A 24738-nucleotide genomic window follows, 5' to 3' on the forward strand; every position below is an offset into this window, starting at 1 on the left:
TGAGGTCAGACAGAACTATTTATCACTACACCTAGTACTTACTCTTTTTATCTGAAGTTGGTGCAATCCACGGTCTTTTTCTGTCATACACTGCATATGGGAACAGTTGTGTATTCTGAGGAAAGTTAACTTAATGCTCAACTCCTCAGTCTGATTCAAAACAGGATGCTCTCTGTCCTTAAGCTTAGGAAAAAAAAAATGCAAGAAAATGCACATTACTGCATAGTACTTTGGTATTATATTGCTGGAACATTGCAAGGTGCTGCCTTTCCATTATAGATCATCTTTCCATAGGCTAGCTTTGTTTCCTTGAAATGCTGGTGGTGTCCAATTTAGTAATTTGTAATTTCAAAATTCACAGGACAAAACACAATGCAAAGACAGCCCAATAGGCCAACTTGCTTAATGCATCTGATAGCTTAAATCACATTCCTAGATGATATACAGAGAAAAAAACTCCATGTAAAATGATTATGATTTAACAAAAAAAGTTTATTCTTTGCTTAAGGCATTCTGGCAGCCAGAGATGCAGATCTGCAGCTGTTCTAACCACTAAACGCATGGATTGCGGCACAGGGTTAGCCAATCTTTATGATTTAATTTACAGAACTAATTAGTTGGATTTACTGTCTTTAGCACACCTTACCCACTATTTGCTTAAGAAGAAATAAATGAGCCCTGCGTGTCACGTCACATCCAATAGGGAAAAAGTAACTCTAGTATCAAGGCATGTCCACTGGGATAACCTTATGAACCAGCAAGGTACTTAAATCTTGCAGTGCTTTATATGCACACTGCCATATATTAGAGAGGAAACATGCAGACATCCCTCCTGTAGCCAAGATGCAGATCATCAAGGAGATTTAAAAACTCCTCTAGTAAGTTTTATATATGGAAGATGGAGAACATACTCATCAGCAAGTAGATTTCAGCCCAGAATAAAGGAAAATACAGACTGAGTTTTGCAGCAAAAAGTATCAAGTACTTTCCAAAATACATCACGCTATGAGCACCGAGTCATATGTGTTACACAGACATTAGATTTTTTCCAAAGCATCTGTGACACGACACCTTGAAGCTCAGCTGTTAGCAGTCAGATAACATGGCTGAATTACCACAAATAAACTTACATGGTAGTTAACACACACAACAGAGAGAGTGGAGAGTGTTCTGCATCATAATGCACAACACAGCAGCACACAGTTCATACAATTAAGACTTTCAGGTACTGAAAAGATTAGTTAAGCATTAAGTTAAAAAGAAAGAAAACCTGTAATTATACTTTATTAACCACAGTGTATTGAAGGAATAGGGGATGAAAAGACCTCCCAACCATCATGGTACTACTACTGAGAACTTAGCACTACAGTTGTTATCCAGGAGCAATCCCATTAAAAGCCAATTCATTTGGAACTATTCATTCTCTTAGTAGAGGCCCAGACAACATGAGGTTCCATCAAGGCAGGTAGGATATTTCAGGATTTCAGTATTATATTTAAATTCTAACTTCAGAGTCCTGGAAGGCTTTATAGCACCATCACTATGGCAAGACCATTCCACAGCCTTGAGGCTCATCTCAGTCTGGCACTTGATAATTCAGACTCACTGGAAAATCCTGAGGACTTCAAACCTGCAGTCATCACCCTTTGTGACTAACTGCTCATCCTCTCTTGAGCAGATGGGACACAGCAACCGAGTCATCTTCTGGAGGACAAGAGAGAAAGACCTGACCTATCAAGGTGTCATACCTGTCTTAATGTCCCCCCCCCCCCCCCAAAAAAAAAAAAAAGCATCACTCACATGCTGACATTCCAAGGCTTTTCTTAAGCACCACCTATTAGAGAACACCTTGGAAGGTTAACCATTCTCTTCTCCCTGCTCCATCTCTGGGAAGCTGCAGCTTTCAAGTAGCTGTATCCTACATCTTTATCACCAAGCTTGGAGAACTAGTTGTACTTGCACTGACCTTTCCCAAAATGCTGCTTCTGCATAGGGGCATATGCAGGTTTATCATACCTCACCATTTTTCTTACTGGGCAAGTATTTTAAAAGATTGCCATCTGATGCATACTGTACTTTTACTAGATATGTAATACTTCTTGATGTGAAACACTTCCCTGTCAGTAGCTACTGGATTCTCCTGAAAAGTAGCACAGATTAGAACAAGTCCCTGAACTTAATGAAGGCCACCGAAGTCCCAGGAAATGCTAAGTAGAGATAGAAAAAAAAAAAAAAAAACTCCATCTGAAAAAGTTAGCTGAAGGAGACATTTACACATTAGTGTTTCTGTTTTGGCATCACTCTACAGTCAGAAGCAGCAACTACAAGAAATAGTGCACCTTTACTCAACAAATATTGTTTCCTGCCTAGTCACTACCACAGCAAAGTCTGCATTTGATCAGCAGAAGCAACAATGTTCAAGCTTAAGTGCAGAAGCCTAACATACAATCAGTTTTACAGAGCTATTATTGGTTTCACTACAGGAAGCTTAACAAAATTTTTCTCTGCAGCAACTGAAAAAAGTATTTTCCCCCTTTTCACATAGTACTAGTTCTTAGACAATGAAGACAGTTTATCTCTGTACATTCACTTACACATTGCATTTTCGGCCTTTTAGTGAGTCAAGAATTTTGAAACATCCTACAGAAAAGCTACCTTATCTAACTTTGAAGCAAGGAGAAACATTTGTGAATGAAGATTATCCTATGCATCTGAATTAAGGTGCTTCAACAAGTTCTTGACCATTAGTGAAACATTGCCTAAATATAAATGCATGCACGTACACAGCAACTATATTCTTGTAGCATACACCACATTAGAGATGAAACAAAGGCAAGAGAAATTAGAAAGGCATTAAGAACAGTCCAAGCCAAACCGTATCCAGCTTTATTAAAGGTACTTTTCATAAACAATCATGGTAATTTAGGCAGGACATGGGCTACAATCTGCAACATTTTACAACAACTGTCGAACTCCCCTCCCTTCATGGACTACCAAAACGTAAAAGTTGCTATAAAACAGAAGAATCCTCATTTCATACTTGTAGAGGGAAAAGTTTAGAGTGAGGGTGGACACTTTCACATTTAGTATGTTGTTTAACAACTTTTCACAAACCTACCCTGACTTTTAGAGGAAAAATTAAAACTGCAGGTTTCTTAATCTGAAAATCCACAATATAAAAGAGGGAATGCAGCTCCTTCTAGAGCCATTATATTCCAAATTGAACATGAGAAGTCTGAATCACCTGACAATGCATTTAGAGTAGTTAAGTCCCAATTGCCATCTCTGCCATATTTTGGAGTGATAAGCTCTCGGCAAGTAATGAAGACATGAAAGAAAATACAGATGGCATTACAAAACTGTGGTTTTGAAGCCGGCAACGGGCATCTTGGGAACTTGAACATTCACTCTGATGCACTTCACAGAACTTGACAGACGTGCAGCATGAAGGAATCCTTCTTCCTCTATTCAGGAAGAGCCTTTCTTCCAAAAAAAATGGGGGAGGGGGAAAAAAACTTTTGTTTTTTAAAATCCAGGTTCTGAGAATTAGACTAAGTGACATTTGTCCCCACTGCCTCCCCCCCAACACAACAACGAAGCGGTCTGTGTGCTAACAACATAGCTTAAAAAAAAGTAAAACAAAATTCTGCATTGTTATAAAACTTGATAAAAAATAGTATTTCAAACTGTACAGTCACCAGAAGTACACAGTTATCAAAAATTCACACATTTTACTTGGCATCACCAGCACCTTCAGCTTTCTGTGCCTGAAAGAAAAAGGGGAACCAGTCAATATACACCATATACTTGCATCAAACTGGAAATTCCTTTTCCTCATTAAGGATCTTCCCAACAGAAAAACAAAACAAACTTATTTGAGCTGCATCACTCTAATCTTTAAGCAAAAGAAAATCTAGAATTAGAAGCACCTTAAAAGCAGATCTGAAGTTGCTTTACTATGTGTTAACTTTACTGATTTGTAGAACAAGGCGCAACAGTAATTTCATTTAGTAACTTCAACTAGCAAACAGGCAATTTTCATTTTAACTCTTTATCAACCAACACAAACAATACTTTCTAACAACATGTCTACAGATTCTTTTAATGTCATAAGCAACAGGTCTAAATAACTGAGCAATAATTTCATTTCATTAGTACAGGTCTAGACCTGCCAATATTTGATATGGAGGAAAAAAGTTACTGATGTAACACAAGGTGCTAGTAATACTACTATACCTGGTCTGTTTTGGCATCTCCGTTTTCTGCAGGGTTGTTTCCCTCCTTGCCAGCATCAGTTTTCCCCTTTTTCCCCTTAGGCAACTTCTCGCTCTTCTGCTAAATGCAAGATGACATACACCATTAGAATTACCGATACCCATTCATTAAGCCACAAGACTCCAACAACTAGGATTCTAAAAGAAAGACTGTTGGCCTAAAAAGAATGTAGCAATACATGAGAAGAAACTCTACAGGAGTAGCGAATCTGATCCGTCTTAGATACTTTTTCATGGAACTTGCATAAGAGTTTTCAGTCCAACTTTATGGAAGCAATGATCCAACTAAATCCTCAAATGATTGCCGCCACTGACAAATGCACTGTTATTCTAAGTTTTCTTAATTATTACTAGACAAGCCTATAATTCATAACCCATCTGCCTTTCAGTAATAGGATTAACATAGCAACTTACCTTTGGAGCTGCCTTTTTAGGTTTAGGCTCTGGTTTTGGAGGGGCAGGTTTCTATAAGAAAAAAATCCTATTATACAAGCAGTTAAAAAAAATCATATTGGGTCTTAAGAAAAAAATGAAAAGATTCTCCCCCCCCACAAACACACACACACTCTCCAAATAGTTTACTTGCAGGAAAGCAGTATCTGAAATCGAAGCACTTAGTTGATTTGACAATTATTCTACCACTCCCATAACACTACACAATGGGGCAGTTTGTTAAGCTAACAACATTCTTTCAACTGAACAATGCATCCCTCCAGAATACCTATGGTTCTCACGCAGATGCAGTATTTAATACTCAAGACTAATACTATTAAACATTGTGACATCTCAACAAAATACTCACAGCAGATAACCTTGCCGATCTCCGTTGTGGCTATTTAAAAAGAAAAATGATTAAAATTAGTGTGACAGAATGCGAACTATCCAAAACTCTGAAATAAGTCTATTTCAAGGAGTACAATCCCAGAACACAAGCTTAACTTTTTACTTTTTTCTTATTATCAAGCAGCAAGATACCCCATTTAAAGTCACTACAAACAACACATAACAGCAGTCAAGTCGATTTCTGCACGGTTAAAATGCACAGTTAATACTTTAAAAGGATAGCATCAATTAAGAACAATTTACCCCACTCCAGCTATTTATTTCGACTAAGGTAAACCTAGCCTTCCAACACAAACACTTTATGCTTTAACTTTCTCAAAATATTTAACTTCTTACCTCATCCTTAACTTTGGCCTTATCGCCCTTGGTATCTCCTTCAGCCTAGAAGCATAAAATGTAAGTTGCAGCAACAAGTTAAGAGGAATGCTCAGCCCCGATACCCGCAGGAGCACAGTTATTTTTAACCCCAATACCTGTAAAGTAAACGTTTTCGGCGAGTTCCCGGAGGGCGCTAGGCCCTAACGGCGCCTCAGGTCTCCGGGGCTCCACCCCCACCTGCCTGTTTGGACCGCGAGGCCGGGCGTTCCGGCGCGGACAGAGATTCGGGGAGGGGCTGGAGGCATCAGCGGCGCCAAGGCTTTTGGCACGGGTCACGGCCCCTTCGCGGCGGGATCCGGAGGCAAACCTTCGGCCCAGCACCGACCCGCCCCACAGCGAAGCGGGAGCGGAGACGAGAGGCCCCTCTCCCCCGAGGAGGGGGGGGGGGGGGAAGCTGCCCCTTCAGGGAGGCCCCGCTCCCGCCCACGGCTGCCCCCATGGGGCGGCGGTTTTGGCGGCAAAGCAGCCCGGGCTCCAGGAGCGCGGCCGCTTCCCGCCCTTTCCCGCGCGTTGGAGGAAAGGGGCGAGCCCCACCGGCGCTCCCCTCCCCCCCTTCGCGCCGACCTCCCGCCAAAACCAGCCGGATCGGACCGGCTCCGTTCCGCGCGCGCCCCTCCCCTCCCCGTTAACCGCCTCGGCCCCGCGCCGCCGGTCCCCGCGGCCGTTAGCCCCAGCGCGCGCGCGGCCGCTAACGGTCCCCGCCGCCCCGCCCCCACCCCCGCGCCCGTTGGGGCCTCCGCTCGCGCGCCACCTCGCAACCGTTACCGCCCCGAAGGGGGGGGGGGGGAGAAAGGAGGGGGATGAGGCGCCTAGTCCCGCCCCCCCTTCCAGAGGCGCGGGCGGCCGTGCGGGGGGGGGGAGGTGGGGGCAGCGGGGAACGTAGGCCCTCCGGGCGGAGCGGGGCGCCGGGGGCGAGCTGGGGTGCCCCGCTCCCCCACCCGGCGGTGCCACGTACCTTTCTCTTCGGCATGTCTCCGGGCGGCGTGTGCGTGTGTTGTGCGTGTGTGAGCGAAGAGCTCGGCTGGGCGGCGTGAGAGGGGGCGGAGGGAGAAGGCGGAGGAAGGGGGGGGGGTGGGGGAGTCGAGCTCGCTAGGTCCGGGGCGGCGGCGAGAAGAGGGGGAGGGGGCGAAGTGGGGGGGGGGAGGAAGAGGAGGAAAAAAAAAAAAAAAAAAAAAAAAAGGCTGCGGCGCTGGCAGGCTGGCCGGCGCGGGGGCAGCGCGGCGGGGCTGGCTCCCGGCTCGCTCGGCTGGCTCCCGACCCCACTAATTTGAATCGGGTGTTTATAAAGTTTTATATAGAGCCGGACGCGGCCCAACCGGTTCCAGCCGGATCCCCACCGCCCCGCCCGCCCATTGGCCCGCGCGGGTCACGTGGGGTGGGGCCAAGCCAGGCAGCGCGGGAGGAGGGGGGAGGGTGGGAAGCAAGCTGAGGAGGCGGCGCGCGCGCAACCGGGCCTCGCGCCCCCTCCCTTCCCCCCCCCCCCCCTTTCCCGCGCGCGCCTGCCCACAGAGGAGCCGCGCGCGCGGGAAAGAGCCGTGAGGGGAAGGGAGGGAGGGAAGATGCGCAAGGCCATGGCGGCCCGCGGCGGGAGGGGAAAAAGGAAGCGCGGCCGCGCTGCTGCCTCCGCGCTGGGCCTGGGGCCGCCCCCCGTGACCGCCGGGGTTCCACAAAATGCCGGCGGCGGCGCGCAGGTGAGCGGAGCTGTTCTTTCAGCACCAGGCGCACCTCGGGCCGCCGCGGCCCCCACCGCCCCGGCGCCGGCCAGCCTGGGGGCCTCGCCCCGACCACAGAGAGGCAAGGGGGGGTGCTCAGGTAGTGGCGTAAGAGCAAAAACCAAGCCTCGTCAAAATGCGGGAAAGTTCACAGGTAAAGCGATTCTCCCCCCGGTGAAGTCTCACCACATACGCTACTTACGCTCGAGTGGCTTGCAAAGTTAGTCTCCTGCCAAAAGACGACATTGCTCACGCTTAAATACAAGCACAGCCTCTTTGAGGTGCCTCCGCTACAAAACGAACATCCAGTTAGATACACACCTCATTCTTGCACCAACCTTTTTGCCTTTAATTGAACCTTACCTGGAAAAATAACACAAGCACACATTCCCCCTCCCCTCACCAGGTGATCGTTCAGGCTTTTTCAGCTCTCAAATGCAAGTAAGAGAGCATTTTCCCCAGTCACGTGCTGATTATTCACATCTTCACAAGGTAAACATCCCTTCTAAATTAGGGAAGCTGGATTCTCACTCAGAGAGGTCCATAACTAAAATACTCCCTGGACAGATGGACTCCTGAGACACAGGAGTCTGTCTTTATAACTTATGTCCACCCTTTAAGGAAGCAAAGCTTACAGGTAAAGTCACTATTTTATTCAAATAACTAATGCAAGCGGAATAGGACAATTTGTCAGGTACCACAGAGCTCCCTCCACCATCACTTGAAGGACTTGTTCTGATACCTTTTATAAGAGCAGTTGTTACAGCTGGAAAATATCAAACCTGTAGGCTGACACTTCTGACAAACCTTGTGCAACTTTTATCCTTCATTTGCCACAGCTGCAACAGTACTACTACTTTGCAGAAAGTCACCAATATACTACTGATTGTACTATCAAACAACCAATTTACTGATTTCCACCCCCACCACCTCTTTTCGAGGCAAATATACATTCTTGGAGAGAAGACAATCTCCCTATCTGTCTACCAAAACAGACTGGAGAGAACTATTTCTATAGACAACTTTCTGAAACAGAAAGACAGATAAAATTAAAATAAAAATGTAAAGATAGACAAAATACCACAGAATAAGTTCAAATTGACAGCTTCCATCATCTCAGCATATTTTCATCCAAGCTACTGTTAGCTACTTACGCAAAAGGATGCATTTGCACAGTGCTTCATTCAGCCAAGTCTTGGGACAGCAGCAAATTGCTCAGACAATACTGTAAAAGAATACAGCTTTGAAATCCTTTCCATTTTAACGGGAATTAGATAAGGATTCTGTCACAGGTTAAACAACATTATATTAGACCTGGATGCCAACTTCATTAAAACTTAGAAAAGAAGCTGTGTATAGTTTTAAATGCTCAGCCTATTTTAAAAGTGTTTGGTATGAAAATGCTTTATTCATAGTTTGACAACTTAATTATCTTCTTCACAATCATATTCAGTGTGCTGAGTTTGCAGCACTTCATCTTTTAAATCTGCATTTTCTAGTTCTCATCTGGAGGTAAAAAGGAGCTCTTTAAAAACAGCAATGGCTGCAACTGCTGCACCTGTACGTACAGCAGAAACAAAAGCAAGACAACATTTTCTGTTGATTTTTTTTTCCTGTGGGACGGAAACAGGAGAAATTAGAGACGGAAATGATCTTGGAGATTAGCTAGTCCATCTCCCTGCTGATAGAGAATTGAGAACAGATACCACTTCCCAGATACTCCCACCACTTCCATTCAAATTGGCTATACAGTACTTTTAAACCATTTTGATTTGGAACAGATTGGTTTTGGCTAATGTATTGCTGAACTAAGCCTACTCTAATACACTGGGAACAGGATGGTAAGTCATATCTTTAGACAGGTCTCACGTAAATCTGGTATGCTGTAACCATCAGCTGGTTTTAGCTACCATGTTTTCCTCTTAAAGCCATTAACCTAGATCCATACCAATCCTTTTCTCTTGCCTCCTTGGAGCCTTCCCCAAAAATGTTTAGTCCATTCCAACATCAGCAACTATGATTTTGGTGCATTTGGGCCCTCCTTGCCCCCACTGCTTACATTTCACAGGACCTGACAGCAAGGTGAAGCTCTGTACCTTCTTTACAGTAAAGCTAACAGCACCTTCATTTAGTTCTTTGGAAGCTGAGAGCAGATATATCAAACCCAGCAGCCACGGGGTGGGGTGCGGGTAGGGGTAAGGGAACAGGGAATATCTCTGCCACTGCTAGGCATAGATCCCTTCTGGAATAATCCTCTGCATATAGAATGGAAGTTGGACACCATCATGGAAACAGCAAGGGAAATCTTACCAAAAGATTCTCCACTGCAAAGTCACAGAAAAATTCAAGTCCAGCCTGATTTAACAGTGCTGAATTGCTTTGCCTCAGCCAATTCATGAGCAGCCTAACAAGACTGGAAGCTCATTCTAGTAAGGTACTTGTCCCCAAAACATCTAGGCCTGTAAAGTACCAGTCAGTGGAGAAAAGGTAGGGTGCATGTATTTTCTCTCTATCATCAGGGGCACAGAGGCAAGACAGAAAGACGACATTTCTAGTTCTGTGACTGCCACTGAGGAAAGCAAGGTTGGCACATCCCCCATGGCACATGGGTAGTGCCACTGGGGATGTAAAGTCCTGTAGCAGCCCTGCATCCCCACTGCAGAACCACACCAACTCCTCTGGGCAACAGCTGTTATTTTTCCCATGGTTAAACTTGTCTTCCCAAGAACCACCCAGCACCTATGTCATGCAGACACTGTACACAATCTTTCAAAGAAGTCCGCTCTCTTGTGCTCTAGTGCCTGTAGGAAGCCCTGGATTCTCTCCTCCCGCATGGCGGTGCATTTCTGCAACAGTGTCCGTCGACGCCGGGAGTCTCCATGAGACGCAAACCCCTCCTGCTGCAGCTTCTTTGTCACATAAGCCTGATCCCTTTCCATCTGTTGTCGCCTCCTTTCCTCCATGTAGGAATCTCTGGCCTTCTAGAGTGAAAAGCAGTAGAGCATTAGCACTTCACCAGGCCTTTCAGCTTGCCTGTGGTACACATACAAGGCAGCAAAGAACACAGCAGAAATAGCCTCTGCCTGGCCATCAGTCTGCAGGTTAAATGAAGAGAGGGTCTGTGTGCACTTCCTCCACTTTAAGGCAGCTGCTTGATTGGTTAGAGAAAAATATAGGGATATTGTTCAGGACCTTCTCCTTGAGACACAAGTCCGCTCACAGCATTAACTCCTAGTTAAAATAAAGGTCATGACAGACTGTGGAAAAAGCCTTATATTTGAATCAGAGAGGAACAGTGTCGAAAAGCACTTTCAAATCACAGACTAGTGCACTATCCTTGCCAGTATCATCACAGAATCTTTGAACTTATTCACATGGCAGTAGAAAGGTTTGGGGGGGATTCAGAACAACAATTTATGGAACAATTCTTTGAGTTGATGATCAGGTACTGAGCTAATTAGCTGCAGCAAAAAAAGCAAGAGTGGGCTCAGCTTTGCCAAATGCCTGTGATCTAATAATGTACCAGCTCAAGACACAGCATGATGGGCAGCAGAAAGGAAAAGGTAGTAGCTAGCTTTCTGTCTACCCTCAAGTATTTGAAATATATTGCACAGCAACGCTTTTGGGTTTCTCCTCATTGCACACATCCTACTCTGCAGTCATAGAGCCTCTAACAGAAGAACTGTGTCTGCATGTGGGTAGATTAAGCCTTCATTAAAAAGAAACAAGACTATGACCACTGACATGCACACACAAGGGAATACTGGCCTTTCAAACAAGCAAAATGTAGACTCAGTAGTCTATGCTCTGGCACTGTAAATTAACTTTTGTTGTTCTGGGAGTGAGGGTAGAAACATCCCTAGCTACAGAAAGCCCACTGAACTGACAGCGTACCATTGCTATAGCTCTGCTGATTTGAAATATACAGCTAATCAGCCTGTTCAGCGTAACACTTCCACCTTGAATAAAGTAAAATTCTGCTCATGCAACCTGAAAAGACTCAGTGTGACCACCTTCAAATAGGTGGCTTGCCAGTCAGCGTTTGCATTTTTTTCCCCAGGACTCCCACGCAGGAAAAGCGGGTACAACCAACCCTGGGACAGAATGGTGAGGAACAACCAGCTAGTAGCCTCTCTTGGGAAGTAAACTCACTATGGAAAACAAAGATGGCGATTAAGTCTGATGCCATATGAGTTAGAAATAGATTAGGCAAGAGACTACAGTGCATGACCTGTCTGGAAGACAGGAGATAGAACAGTAGCACCATCAGAACAAAGGGGAGGGAGGTTATCTTCTTGGTCCAGTGTTTCCAAGCAAGAACCCCCACATTCTTTCTGCGCCTTGTCAAACCTTCCAGCTTCCATCCAGCTGCCGCTCTGTATCTTTACTGCCTTTGGTGTCCTGAACACAGCAGTACCCTCCGTAATAGACACAGCTGCTGTAAAACATTCTGACTTCTCAGAAAGGCAGCATCTTTAACCCTGCCATTCTCACTGACAAGAATCACTTCTGTCAAGGCAATTTGTTTCTGAGCTCCAAATATCTTTGGCTTTCAACAGAATCTATTTCAAATGCAACCCCTCCCCAGTTCACTGAGAAGTCTGTCCTTCTGCAAGACTCAGCTGCATCCCTAGAAGCAAGGGCAGCCTCCATACACTGTGGACAAGTGAGTCTTGCAGCAAAAACCTGACCAAAGAACAAATTTGGCAAATAAGGAACCTTGCTAACAGCGTAACATGAACACGTAGAGACAAAAACAAGAACTGAAAGAGACCAGACTAGCTAGAACAGAAGGAGCATTTTTTACCTCATCAGAACTTAGCACTACAAGCAAAAACACAACAGTGACCTTACTAGAGGGAGGTAAAACTAACGTCAATGCCAAAAAATATTGCTTTTCGTCTTTCTTCTTCACTCAAAGTGAATTGTCATTACATGTATTAGAACAACAAATTGCTGGTAGCAGAAGGGCAGACGCAGGACAGAGAGAAGTAAAAGAAAGGTTAAGGACTCAGAGAATTTAAATGCTTCCAAACTAGTTGAACCTTACTAAATTCACCTGCAACCACTGCAATTTATAATCTATTTGATAACTCTCAGAAGTGAGCAAGGTTCCTGAAGGTTGAAGACTAGTATAATGCCTCTCAAACAGAGGACCCAAATAATTGAGCAAGAGGCACTCAGCAGCTCGACTGGTGGAGGTAGGAGTCACTATGCCAAACTGCTGCTCCTGCTGCCAGCTACTGCTGTTCCTGTGGCACAGGCCACTGCTGCCCAGGCTTCCCTATCAACCTGCTCATTAGGGCACTCCAGCTGCTAAACTACTTCTGCTTAAAAATAGCCAGATTAGCAAGTCATTACTAAATTGGCTGGATTTACCTGAACCAGGTGAGAAAGATCTAGGAGGAAAGGAGCAACAGCATTTGTTCCAGCACATTTCCCAGCAATGAGAATAACCTCCTCAACAACCACATCAAGATTTAGAAGACACCTGTCCAGTCTCATGGTCTAGGCATCCCCACATCAGTTCCCAGAAAGGAGATCGTAAATCTACTTGTTACAACTCTAAACACAACAGAGCTATCAGAAGAGCATGTGAAATCTCCCTGGCCACTCCACAGTGAATTCAGCAGTCTTTGCTTAAACCACTGATGGATTGGATTGAGTTAGACTCATTGCCTTTGCCCTGTAGCAAATCAGTTCTTATTTGTTCTGTCTTGCCAGCTGAGGAGTGGGGACAAATCCTTCCAGCTGGTGGAATGATAATGATCAGTGGAGATATTGATGACTTCAGATACCTTAGTTACTCCAGAAAGGAGTTTGTCCACATCCTAAGATGCTGTAACAAGACACAGGGATACAGGAGAACCCACACATCTGGTATAGGCCGCTACAGAAACAAGATCTTAACGAAATGCATAATTCCTCTGTCCACACTTCATGCACTCTCACTTGATCTCTGGCGTGTTACAGAGCTGTTGTTCAGACAACATACTGCGTTGGGCTCTCTAGCTCCCTAAGGCTCCCTTACCTGTAAGGCACTGTAGTTCATCTGGAACCGAAGGATAGCCTCACACAGGTTCCAAAAGGAATACTCTGGCCACAACACTGACTGAAACACCAGGCATGAATGGGATGTCTGCAGAAAGCAAGATCACCAAAAATTTAGTCATCTAGTGAAGGAAGAGTCATCAAGATGCAGCTCAGTCAATCAAACTATGCCAGTTTCTCCACAAAGACTTTCCTTAGGCTATGTTATCAGATTCTATTCAAAATGAAATAAAAACAGCTAAGATACTTTGAAATTGTACAACATAGAGTCTTTTATATAATTCGTTTTTAATTCTGTGATGAGAGTCATCCATTCGGGTATAAGTATCCCGCAGAACTCTTTCAAAAACTATGCTGGTCTTCATAGAAGTATTTCTAATAGCTTAGACATAACAGTCATACAACAAAACTAAAACAGCAATCTTGGACTATCAAAGGTTGAGTTTGGGGACCAAGAGATGAACTGAGGATCAGGACATGACATTTGAGACACTCCCCAAATGACATCTTTGATATTCCTCACTGCCCACTCACAGCATTTAAACTGCATAATGAATATAGGAGTTGTGCTGCACTGATAATATCCCAGAGCTGCAAGATGGAAGCTTCTAAGTAAAAAACCTACTTTTGCCATCAATTCTCTTAAAGTTTCAGGTAAGTGGATAACCTTTCAGCAAACATTACTATAAAACGTAACACTTAAAGGACCCTGCACGTTCTTTCTAAAAATCACAGTGCTACAGAAAAAAAAAATCTCAGTGCCAATTCTACACAAGAAAACACTGCAAGGACATTTTGATGCTATGGCATCTCCTTGAATAGCACAATTTTCCTGCTTGGGGGTTGTCAGGACTCTGATCACTGCCCATGAAGGAAAATTTGCACTAGTGCTTTGTAACATGACCTGGTAGGGTGGGAGCACAGTCACACATTCTCTTCTACTACTTCTGTTGAAGAAGCTGTAATCAGTGGCATGGGAGAGGGGCCTCTTGCCAACCAGATTCACAAAGCATTCAGTTGCTCAGTAATGGTTCATCAGTTACATACAAGCTCAGTCTCAAAGGCATCCCTGCCAGGACTACCACCACAAGAGGAGCAAGAGAAATGCTAGTTTGCAGCACTGACACTTGTCCAGGGTGTACATGTGCCAAAAAATATGGGGAGGAGAGAAGGACATCTTGCTGGGCAATCACAATTCAGGCCAGGCAACTTCTGCGAACTTGCACATCAAATGACTCGGAACAGGAATATTTTGTGTGGTTGCTTAAAGGCAATTGGTTCTTGGCTCCAAACTACACGTAAAAGAAATTACATTAAGTAAAGCAGTTAGACTCAGATGTTCTCTGCAGATCCTAGGTTACAAGCAATTCAATATTACCTAGGACATGAAAGAGAAATAGAAATGGAATTGTAGGTACATGAATTGCACAGGTTAAGAACTTGTTATGTCTTAGCTCTGTGGCCTAACACATTTTAATTAGACTTTGCCATCCTCAGAACAGGTTTGTGGGTCTTGTTTCATCACCATTTCGGAACTCTGGTAGTCAGTCAGTCAGTCATGCACCTTATATATACATTTCAGGGTAAAGTCTTCAGTACCTACAACTGACATGCTCCTCTCCTAGGAATCTAGAAAACCTTCCTGGGATTTCCTCATTGGGAAGTGGTTCAAATGGGTTCACTGTCAGATTAATCTATCCGAAGCCAACCAATTACCTAACAAATGAGGAATTACTGAAACATGAGAAGAGGCGTAAAGGAGGACTGCTTCAAGATCTAAGTGTTGTAAACTAGACTAAGTTATGATTTCTTAGTAAGCATTTTCAAGATGATACAGTTTCAAGCTTGTTGTGATGGGAGGTATTTCAGGTGACCACAAAACTGCAAGAACAGATTCCTCAGAGGTGTTTGGCCCAACACTCAGTCCATTCAACAAGTTACCTACAACCTAACAGTGTTTAAGAGCCCTCACATCAGCTCACATTTGGACCCAGCGGAACTCTCCTATGCAAAGATAGCAAATTTTAAGGAAAAAGCCGAAGACTTTACCTGCCAGAGTAGGAAGTCACTCAGTCGGACCTCTCCAGAGGTTCGTATCAGGAGATCTGGGTCAGGGGAGTTGTTGGTGTACAGACACTTATCAAGCAATGATTCTGACACATCGCTAAAGAAGACAGATGCATTCCATTAAGATTAAGCTCACAACCTGACGGAGGTGGCACTAAATCAGAATTACTGAAGGTCTTTATGAAGATGAGATTGCAGATTAAAATTAGGTAGCTGGAGCTGCACCACAGCCTGTCATCGGCTTCCTTTGGATGGACACTGCTGTCTGCTCCACAGACTATTTCAAATGCTGTTTTAGCCCTCAGAGCATCTCCCTGACGGTCTTTGAAACATTCTGCACTGGCAGAACCAGACTGTGAAAATTTCCATCTGGAGCAGAGAGCAGAGTGCTAACTGCTCCATCTCCTGCAGGGCGGAGGAACAGTTCAATATTCATGATTCATCTGTTGTTTGACCTCATAGCTAAAACTGCCAGCCAACAAGCCAATTATTGTGGCACAAAATCTGCCTTCACATTTAAACTAACTTAAGACACAGACCTAATTTCTCTTCTGTCTTGATTGTGAACCCATCACCATGGTAATTGAAATAATAAAAACCAAACAATCACATAGTAACTTAAATCATTTGTTCCAGTCAGACTGGTTTAATAGAATCTATTTAAAAGCCATTTGGTTTCCGGGAGGTTATTAGTAAGTGTAGGAGGTAAGACAGGCAGCCTTGCTCTGCGAAACCTCACATAGAAAGACAAGAGTTACCTGGGTTCAAGCAGTCCTTGTTCCACCCCCCAGGCCATCTCCCTCACAGCATTGCTGATTTCATGTCTCGATGTATATGCAAAGCAGACATTTAGAAAGCATCTGAAAAGAGAAAGATGTTAAAGGAACTAACCTAGAGAAGGACCCAACAGACGGCAGAGAGAAGAATCTATCTAGAATGATATGTGCTGGTGTAGGGGTGGTGGGGAGCCTGCGCTGTGTCTGCCAAGTCTCAACCTTCAGGTACATGAGGAAGACATCAAATATCAGCCACTTTGAACTGTGCATTACTCATTACTTACTTGTTGTAGTTCCTGGTTGCCAGCACAGCTTGGGCAATCAGTTCCTGAATATCCAATGGCAGAAGTGGCAGATCCCCAAGGACACGGATACACACACCATGCTTCTTCAAGTTCTCCCTACACCCAACAACAAGAATAAGAACTGCAGAAAACAGATCAGTCCCTATTGTATGAGTGCCAGGTTTGCCTTGCATAACATCCACCAAATGAAAACAGCAGGCATGCAGGAGGTATAACTATAACAAAATTAAGAATTAGAAAAAGGTAAAACAACCAAGTATTTTTCAGATGCTTGCAGCTGTCTCAGATTTTGTGATCCCAAACCATTCCCTAAAGGAAAACTGATCTCCTACACACAGATTTCTGATTTACAGACTTAATCAAAGGACTTGATAATGATCACAGATCAGGTGCTCCTACTTGCAGTTACGAAATCCATATTTGGAAAACAAAGTACAACCATAGACAGTTAACTAATAAAAAAATTAACGGCACAGAAAACTAGTAATGGTCATCACACAACAGTACAAATACTTTCTGGTCTAAGGAAAGATTAAAGAATCAACAAGGGGATGGCGAAATGGAAATGAGCTGAGATGAAACCATCCATGCCTGCTATAGCATTACTCCAAGCAGACAGCACAAGCATGGGATTTCACAGGTTCTGCTGCTGTCTGACTAGTGCTACAAGCTCCTTAGTGATTAAGGGCCACATCAGGTAGAAAACAGGGTAAACAGCACAGATTGTAAGTTCTTGGCCTCCTTGAGTCATAATGTACTGCAGTGCTCAGGTATTCCTGATCTTCTTGAGTTCTGCCAATGAACACAAATTATCCTCTCCCTCCCATTATTCCAGCTGCATTCCCTCACTGCCTTATTAATTTATTTCAGCTGGATAAGCACCTCCTCCCTATACGCATGTTCTTCTTACCCATCAGCCATAGGGATACAAATACATGCACCAAGTTGATGAGCAAAAGGTCACTAAACTCTTTGGTCACTCAAAAGCTATCCCAGTTCTGCCTACACAGACCACATGAACTAGTTCTCCAACTCCAAAGAGTGACTTCACACACCATATGCCCATATGTACAAGTCTCAAGTTCCCTAAAAGGCAAGTCTGCAGAGTTAAAACTCTGGTCCCCTAAGAATGCTGGGGCAGAAATCAAGATAAAGCTTCGATATTTCATGGAAACAAGGCACCTAGGACTCAATCCTAAGCAGAAATGTTTAATTGTGCTGCGTTCACCTGAAAGCTGTACTGCTTCTAACAAATGTATGGTTTACAATGCAATGATGCTATCCATTGCAGGCAAGTTTGGTGTGCTTGGAGATGTACAGCTCCTGAGCATGCTCTATCACATCCAGGTCAACACAGACCTTGAACATACATCTCCAGATGGAGGTGGAGAAATGCTTCATTTAAGCCACTTTCAAAGTTGCAACATTCCTTTAGCATCTCTTATGTATGTTCTGCCTTTGTTTCACCCTGTGAGAAATCAAAATTAGAGGATTCTTACTGTTCTTCCAATAGGCGGCTAAATTTCTGTCTTGCCAGATCCATTAGTCCATCCACCTCCTCCTTGGAGCGTTTAAAGTTCTCAATACTAAATGCATAAACAGTGACCTCCCGGATACCCAGATTTAAACACCACCGCAGTGTCTGTAAGGAAAAAATAATAATAATAAAAAAAAAAATCAGACAAGCAGAGTCAGATAATCAGACAGGCCAGCAAGACCCACCTGCTCAGCTGCTAGAACTTACCTGTAATTCCCCAACTACAGTAAGCTTGGGCAGTTCTAATCCATTATTAATTTCTATCAGAACAGACTCTAAATAGAACATAACCATAGGACTAGCCCATTTCACAAACCGAAGCAGAATTAGCTCTGCACAAGGCCGGATTTCAGTGTAGAAGAACAAACCGTATTAGTAAAGTGGTAAATAGAGTCAACCAGTAAACACAGCTCAGACTTTCAAAACCCAGCTCAGAGGCAGCAAACATCCTTCCCACCTGTGCCAGTTTATCAAAGCCTTGTGAATGTCCCTGCTGTCTCTCCACATGACACTTCTGGGCATAACGGCGATTGCCGTCCATGATGAAGGCAACATGCTTGGGCATGGGACCTGCCTAGAAAATAAGGAAAGTCAACACAGAGAAGACTAATGATCAAGCTGGAATCTTGCCTCATAAACAGTTTAGCCCTACTGTTCTTGGCAGCTAGGAGTGCAATAGGTAAGTCCCACCTTAAATCCTGGAGCTGGAAAGACAGTAGGACATTAATTACCTTTTCAGTAAACCTAGCTTAGGCCCTCCCTAAAACTTTTCAATGCTGACAATTGCCTCACATGAAGAACAGCTCTGCTCTTCCCTATTTATCAGGTGACAGAGACTCAGCAGAGAGAGCAGCACTGACACAGCTACCTCTCTGCAGCCACAGGGGAGTTTCACGCTACTGTCATCCTAAGTATTTTTCCTCTTTCAAAGGTCAAGAGTATTGCTGTAGACACAGTTAACTTAAGTAAAGATAAAGTCACCAGATTTCCTCCCCCCACCCCCCTATAAGGCAGCATTTCCTTCTGCTGACCTCACTAAACCTGCACAAATCGTTTTGAGAGAAGGACAGCAATACTATTTTCAAGACCATTAAGCACAGAATTTTCCTGGAATTGGTTGAGTGTTATTTCACTCAGCAGAAATCCAGCTTCATTTCTTAGAATCATATTCTGGCCATCTTGCTTCTTTCCCTCCTCCAATGCCCTGCCTTGATCAGCACGGGCACAAAACACTGGAAGCCCGGGAATCTCAGCTCATTACTGGCAAGCACTGCCTACAGCCCTGCTCATTCACAAGACCAAGCCTAAGTAATTTTCCAGCCCTGAATACTGCTTAGGTATGTACATTCAGTGCCAACACTCATAAGCAACCTTGCTTGCGACACTATCTTTCCAAAGCAGAGCTGTCGCAGAGGCTACCACAAGTAACAACCGTTAAGGTTCCTTCCTTACCTTAATAACGTTGGCGCAAAATCTCTCTATGATGGTCAGCTCGCCTTCTCTGATCCACGACATGTCTTATTCCGAGAGCTTCTTCTCTTTTTCATTGGGGAGATGAATATAAAGGGATTAGGGATACAGAAGATTCTGTCAGAGCCCAAAGTAACACTACAAGCGATCACCTTGGAAAAATAAGCTTTGATTACCTGCTTTGGAGCTCTTTTTAATCACATTGATAAGCAGACAATGAGGGAGCTGAACACCTCAGAAATGAGTTATGAAATTTTCTAGATACATGTTACCACACTTGTTTTGTACTAGCTAGTAGTCAGGAAAAAAAAAAAGTTACTGCTTCTTCCAATAAAAGTAGCTGGTGACTTAGCACAGACCCACGACAGCAAGCACTCACATTGCATAGGGCTGCCAGCAGGCTAATCACAAGGAGGGGCAAGTACAAGTTAACCTTCAATATTTTTGTATGTTCAAATTGCTGGAAATCCTTAAAACAAAGCAATCGTCCATACCATCACTGCACTACTGTCACCACAGGTATTTCTTGTTCTTCTCAAGTAGAGGAAAGCCGCAAGACATTAAGGCAAGGAAACGCTAAACCTCGGGCTCTGCTGCTAAAGCCTCTGACCCTCCCCTGGAGCAGCTGAGCCTGAAGACACCTCTTCTAACACCACCGCTGGCTACCGACAACACTTATTTTTTACGCAGCTTCCCAGACAGGAAGATAAAACGAACTTCACCCAGAAGCCGCTTCCTCCACAAGCGGGGGAAAACAAAAAGCACGGAGCAGAACCGCCGCGGCCGGCCGGTGCGCGGCCAGCAGGCCGCCGAGTGCGGGCGGGCGGCTGCCGCGGGGGCCCGCGCCGAGCTCCGCCGCCGCTCTCCGCCGCGCCGCACCGCGCGGCGACGCGGCCGCCGCGGCCCTGCCCGCCGCGGCGAGGAGGCGCCTCCCGGCCCCCACCCGCTGCAGGGCGGCGGCGGCTGCCGGCCCGGCCCCCGGCCCCCCGCTCCCGCCGCCGCCGCTACCTCGCCCGGCGGCGCCGCCTCAACCTCCACAGGAGGATGACGCGCCCTTCCGCTTACGTCACCCGCCGGCGCCGGTCGAGGGGGGAGCGGGGGGGGGGGGGGGGGGTTACGCGCGTGCGCAGCGGGGCGCAGGGCCGGGGCGGGCAGAGCGCGTGCGCCAGGCCGGATGGGCGGGGACAGGGCGCATGCGCCTGGGGCAGGGCGGGGGTGTCATGGCGGCCGTCTAGTGACAGCGGGGTTGGGGGGGGTTTGGGGCGGGCTGGAGGGTGACAACAAGGCCGGGACGTTTTGGGGGGGGGGGGCGGAGGGTGACAGTGGGACCAGAGCGGGGTTTTTTTTTTGGGGGGGAGGGCTGGAGGGTGACAGTAGGGCTGGGGAGGTTTGGGGGGGGGCTGGAGGGTGACAGTAGGGCTGGGGAGGTTTGGGGAGGGCTGGAGGGTGACAGTAGGGCTGGGGAGGTTTGGGGGGGGGCTGGAGGGTGTCAGTGGGACCAGGGCAGTTTGAGGGGGCTGGAGAGTGACCGTAGGGCCGGGGAGGTTTGGGGGGGGGCTGGAGGGTGTCAGTGGGACCAGGGCAGTTTGAGGGGGCTGGAGAGTGACCGTAGGGCCGGGGAGGTTTTGGGGGGGGGTCTGGAGGGTGACAGTAGGGCTGGGGAGGTTTGGGGGGGGCTGGAGGGTGTCAGTGGGACCAGAGCAGTTTGAGGGGGCTGGAGGGTGACAGCAGGGCCAGAGCATTTTTTTTGGGGGGGGGAGGGAGCTGGAGGGTGACCACAGGGCCAAGGCAGCACTGCAGGCTGATCACACATTCCCCCCTACACCCGTGTTTGCAGCAGGAGGCAAGCAGCGAGCGGCGCCGTCGCAGCAGTTTCCCGTCTCGGGTCGGGGCTGTGCTGCCGAAGGTTTAGGGTGAGCTAGAGCAGCCCACTCGGCCCCCCACCCCGCGTGCCCAACTCCTGGCGCTCCCTGCCGCTCGCCGCCTCTGCCCAGCACGCTGGCAGCCCCTGGGTCTGGGTTTCTCAGCCTCACAGACCCAGGGGAGGAAAACAAACAAACCATACCCAAAACATCACCAGCAGCCATTGCCCATGGTCTTTATTTTTATTTTTCCAGAAAAGAAAAAAACACGTTTTACATAGTTGGTACAAAACTTAAAAAAAAATGAAAGGAGGGGGAAATAAACCCTGCGGCAACAGGAATATTGGATCTTGCTGCAGGGACTCCAGCAGGAAATCTGCTCTTTGGAAAGCCCAGCTTGGGTGTAACCCCTGAGCGGTGCACAGCCACCACTTTTATTTCCCCCCCACACCCTCTTCATAAAAATTCAAGAGTTTGACACAAATAAGCTTTGGTTGCTAGCAGTAAACATGGAGTTACATTCTTCCGTCTCCTAGTAGACAATCTTATGGCTCAAGGCTTTTGCACCAGGGGAGAAAACATCTCTTGAGGGACATTTTTTCCTTATACATTCAAATGCTCCTGTATTACACCTTGACCCTGAGTGTGCAGCCTCATTCACCTGCAGTTCACACTGTCCTGTAATGCATAGTGCCCAGCGCCTGCAACCCTTGCATGGGCAGAGTAGGTGATGATGCAACAGTTAGTTAATTATTGACAAGATACAGGAAGAACCACAAGAGCAAATGCAATGGGAAGATGCAAATCAAGAAATTTCATCTGCTCCAGTGTGGCTTCCCTTTACAGATAAAAATCCCTGTTTTTTTTTTTTTTTTTTTTTTTTTTTTGAATCCTGGTACCTTACTAGCCCTGAGAAAAACCTGAGCGATTCACTAAGTCATTTACTGTTTTGCTTTAATCTAGGACAGGGATGGTTACAGAAGTCGTCTCCCCACACAGGCCGAGTTACAAGGCAGAGTACACAGAGAAGATCCTGTCTCCCTGGTCCAAAACCTATTAGATGCTTTGGCTTTTTTTTTTTTTTTTCCTTTTTTTCCCTCTTACTTTTGTAAACAATAATCGAGAATACTGAGAGAAAATTGAGAGATTTACAGAGGTATTTACATATACTAGACACCTAGCAGAAAGTCACCAAACCATTAATTGGAGGGGGAGGGAAAAGGTTCTACATGATTCTTCAAGACAGAAACAAGAATTAGGGGGGCAGCAGTTTACCCGGCACAACCAAGGTGACACGGGAAGGCCAGCGGTCCCCTCGCCACACGGCGGCGGGACCCGAAGCCCAGGCTTAGACACGCAACCCAGTGCGCTCTATTGCATTTACCCCGTTCAGACAAAAGCGGTTATCCCAAAGCAGGTTCGTACAGATCCCACAGCTATTCAAGAACTAAAAGGCCTTCCCCCACCCTCCCAAAAAAGAGACCACCACCTCACCATAAAAACTACCATAGCAGAGCAGGGAAGCAGCTAGGGGAGCGACTCTGCGCCCCAGGCACGGGTAGGGTTTGGGACGGCACGAGACGGCCTCAGCCCGCCCCGTGGTGGGTCCTGTTGGCGAGGATGGAGCGGGTGCTCCCTACCTGTCCCTGTCTGACCTACATCTAAACATATCGCTACCTAAAAAACAGCAGAAACGGTGCCCACGTTCTGGCACACCAGCCCAGCGAGGCGTCCTCCCCGGGGAAGGGCCCAGCCAGCCCCCGGGACTGCAAGGTTTAACGCAGTGTTGCCGTCTGCGGCCCCAAACCAGGAACGCAGAGTTTCCCCCAGCCGTTGTGAACAGACGTGTGTGCCTGACCATGAACATGAGAGAGGAGCAGAGGAGAGTCCTCAAAGACACCAGGCTGGGAGAAAATCTGGGGTTGAGGAGCCAACGCGGGCTCTAGCAGCTGTGCCCTTCCCCACGGCACCGCTTGGCTCCTCCTTCCCCTCGCGCAGAGCAACAGCCCCAAATTCCTCCTCGGTCCAGTGAGGGAAGGAAAGAGACTATTAAGATACAGTTCAAAAGAAAACAAAACCCAAACATACCAAAAAACAACCAAAAAGCTCAACAACCACCTAGCGAACATCCAGTGAGGTAGATCTACGCTTCCCGTACAAACTTTGTCATGTCTTTGTGCTGTTAGAAAAAACCCTCCTCTCTGTCCAGCGCTGGGCTACAGAGGCATTTTATCCCTGAGATTGCTCGAATACCTGAGAATAAGCTGCAGGAGTTAGGTCCTTTCTCTCGCTCTCTCTCTTTTTTTTTTTCCTTAAAGATTAAAATATACAAAAATACAAAAACAGAATATTTATATTAAAAAAAAAAAAAACAAAGACGACAGACAAACCCAAAGATACGTCATTCACGCACATCCTAGTGCAGGTTTCACTCGGGTTGGCTTCGGCACGGACGGGGAGGCTGGAGGAGAGCGGTCCGCCGGAGCCAATAAATAAAGGCAAGGCTAGCGGGGCTGCCGGGGAGGGACGGCAGCGGCCACTAACGAGCTGGGTCACCCTTTTCCTCCACCCGCGGCAGAGGCTCGGGCTGGGAGTGTCCAGAGCCCAGTTTAAACACCCAGGCAGGAGGAGCAGAGGCACATTTGTATCCCACATGGATTTGATCCAGACCTGGGCAATGTGGTGTCTAGATCAAGGCATGTTTCGGTAAGCAGAGACCCTGGATGCATTTCAGATGCAGCATCCAAGGAAACTCCACCAGCAACATCCCGGGGAGCAGGCGCTGCCCCGCGCCCGGGACCCGAGCAGGGCTCGATGTTTCCCACGTGGTTTCCTTCCGGACGCAACCCAAACCCGGGCCCTGCCGGTTACAGCAATGGGGGCGACCAGAGGAAACCGCGCTGCGCTGCACTGCCCGCACTGCACCCGCCACCCCGTCGCTCCCTCCGTCCCGGGGACGCGGGGACGGACAGAGCGGGGGGACGCAGCAGCGGTCCCCGTGCAGCTCGCCTTCGCCGGGGACGCTCTTCCAGGCTGGAAGAGCCTGTGGGAGGCCGGTGGGAGGCTTGGGAGAAAAGGTGCTGCCAGCGGCTCCCAGGGATGTTGCTTCCCTGCTGCTCCTCCTCCGGTGATGCTACTCACCGGCTTCGTTTAGGAAAGGAATAAACGTGAATCGCGTGCAGCTTTTTTTAAGCTGGAGGAGGTGCGTGGGGCACCACCTCCCCTGAGTTTTGGAGCCATCCCAATTAAAGCAGGGCTTTTCCCGGGCCGGGCCTGGGAGGCAGAGGGCTGTGCAGGGAGGCAGCAGCAGGGCCCCTCCGCCGGGGCCGCCGCGGGGGACCCTGCCGCCAGAGCCGCCGTCCTCCCTGCCCAGTCCGTCCGTCCTGCCCTCCCTCCCCCGCGCTGCCCGCTGCCTCCTCAAAGCCGTCTCGTCCTGCTGGAAGCCCCCCCCCGGTGCCCACCA

General features: G+C 46.9%; 2 protein-coding genes across 9 annotated transcripts; both read right to left on the reverse strand.

Moving 5' to 3' along the window:
- Positions 1-2858: 2858 nt before the first annotated feature.
- Positions 2859-6534, reverse strand: HMGN2 (high mobility group nucleosomal binding domain 2). 2 transcript variants are annotated; one of them, XM_062593979.1, is made up of 6 exons: positions 6451-6534; positions 5454-5498; positions 5077-5106; positions 4689-4739; positions 4237-4332; positions 2859-3767 (listed from the first exon to the last, which is right to left on the reverse strand). In XM_062593979.1, the coding sequence occupies exons 1-6, from the start codon at positions 6463-6465 to the stop codon at positions 3732-3734; spliced, it is 273 nt and encodes a 90-aa protein (XP_062449963.1). In that variant the 5' UTR covers positions 6466-6534; the 3' UTR covers positions 2859-3731. The 2 variants fall into 2 exon arrangements, with proteins under 2 accessions (XP_062449963.1, XP_062449962.1); XM_062593978.1 differs by having other exon boundaries at positions 4237-4335.
- Positions 6535-7071: 537 nt separating this feature from the next.
- Positions 7072-20485, reverse strand: DHDDS (dehydrodolichyl diphosphate synthase subunit). 7 transcript variants are annotated; one of them, XM_062593972.1, is made up of 12 exons: positions 20422-20445; positions 19590-19704; positions 19396-19481; positions 18401-18517; positions 17906-18048; positions 16386-16502; positions 16084-16185; positions 15308-15422; positions 13239-13346; positions 9969-10188; positions 8362-8432; positions 7072-7497 (listed from the first exon to the last, which is right to left on the reverse strand). In XM_062593972.1, the coding sequence occupies exons 3-11, from the start codon at positions 19456-19458 to the stop codon at positions 8392-8394; spliced, it is 1026 nt and encodes a 341-aa protein (XP_062449956.1). In that variant the 5' UTR covers positions 19459-19481; positions 19590-19704; positions 20422-20445; the 3' UTR covers positions 7072-7497; positions 8362-8391. The 7 variants fall into 7 exon arrangements, with proteins under 7 accessions (XP_062449956.1, XP_062449955.1, XP_062449959.1 ...); XM_062593971.1 differs by lacking the exon at positions 20422-20445 and adding an exon at positions 19793-20194; XM_062593975.1 differs by lacking the exon at positions 19590-19704 and having other exon boundaries at positions 20422-20485.
- Between the last annotated feature and the right edge of the window lie 4253 nt (positions 20486-24738).

Source organism: Rhea pennata, chromosome 23 (genome assembly GCF_028389875.1).
Source record: "Rhea pennata isolate bPtePen1 chromosome 23, bPtePen1.pri, whole genome shotgun sequence".
NCBI lineage: Eukaryota > Metazoa > Chordata > Aves > Rheiformes > Rheidae > Rhea > Rhea pennata.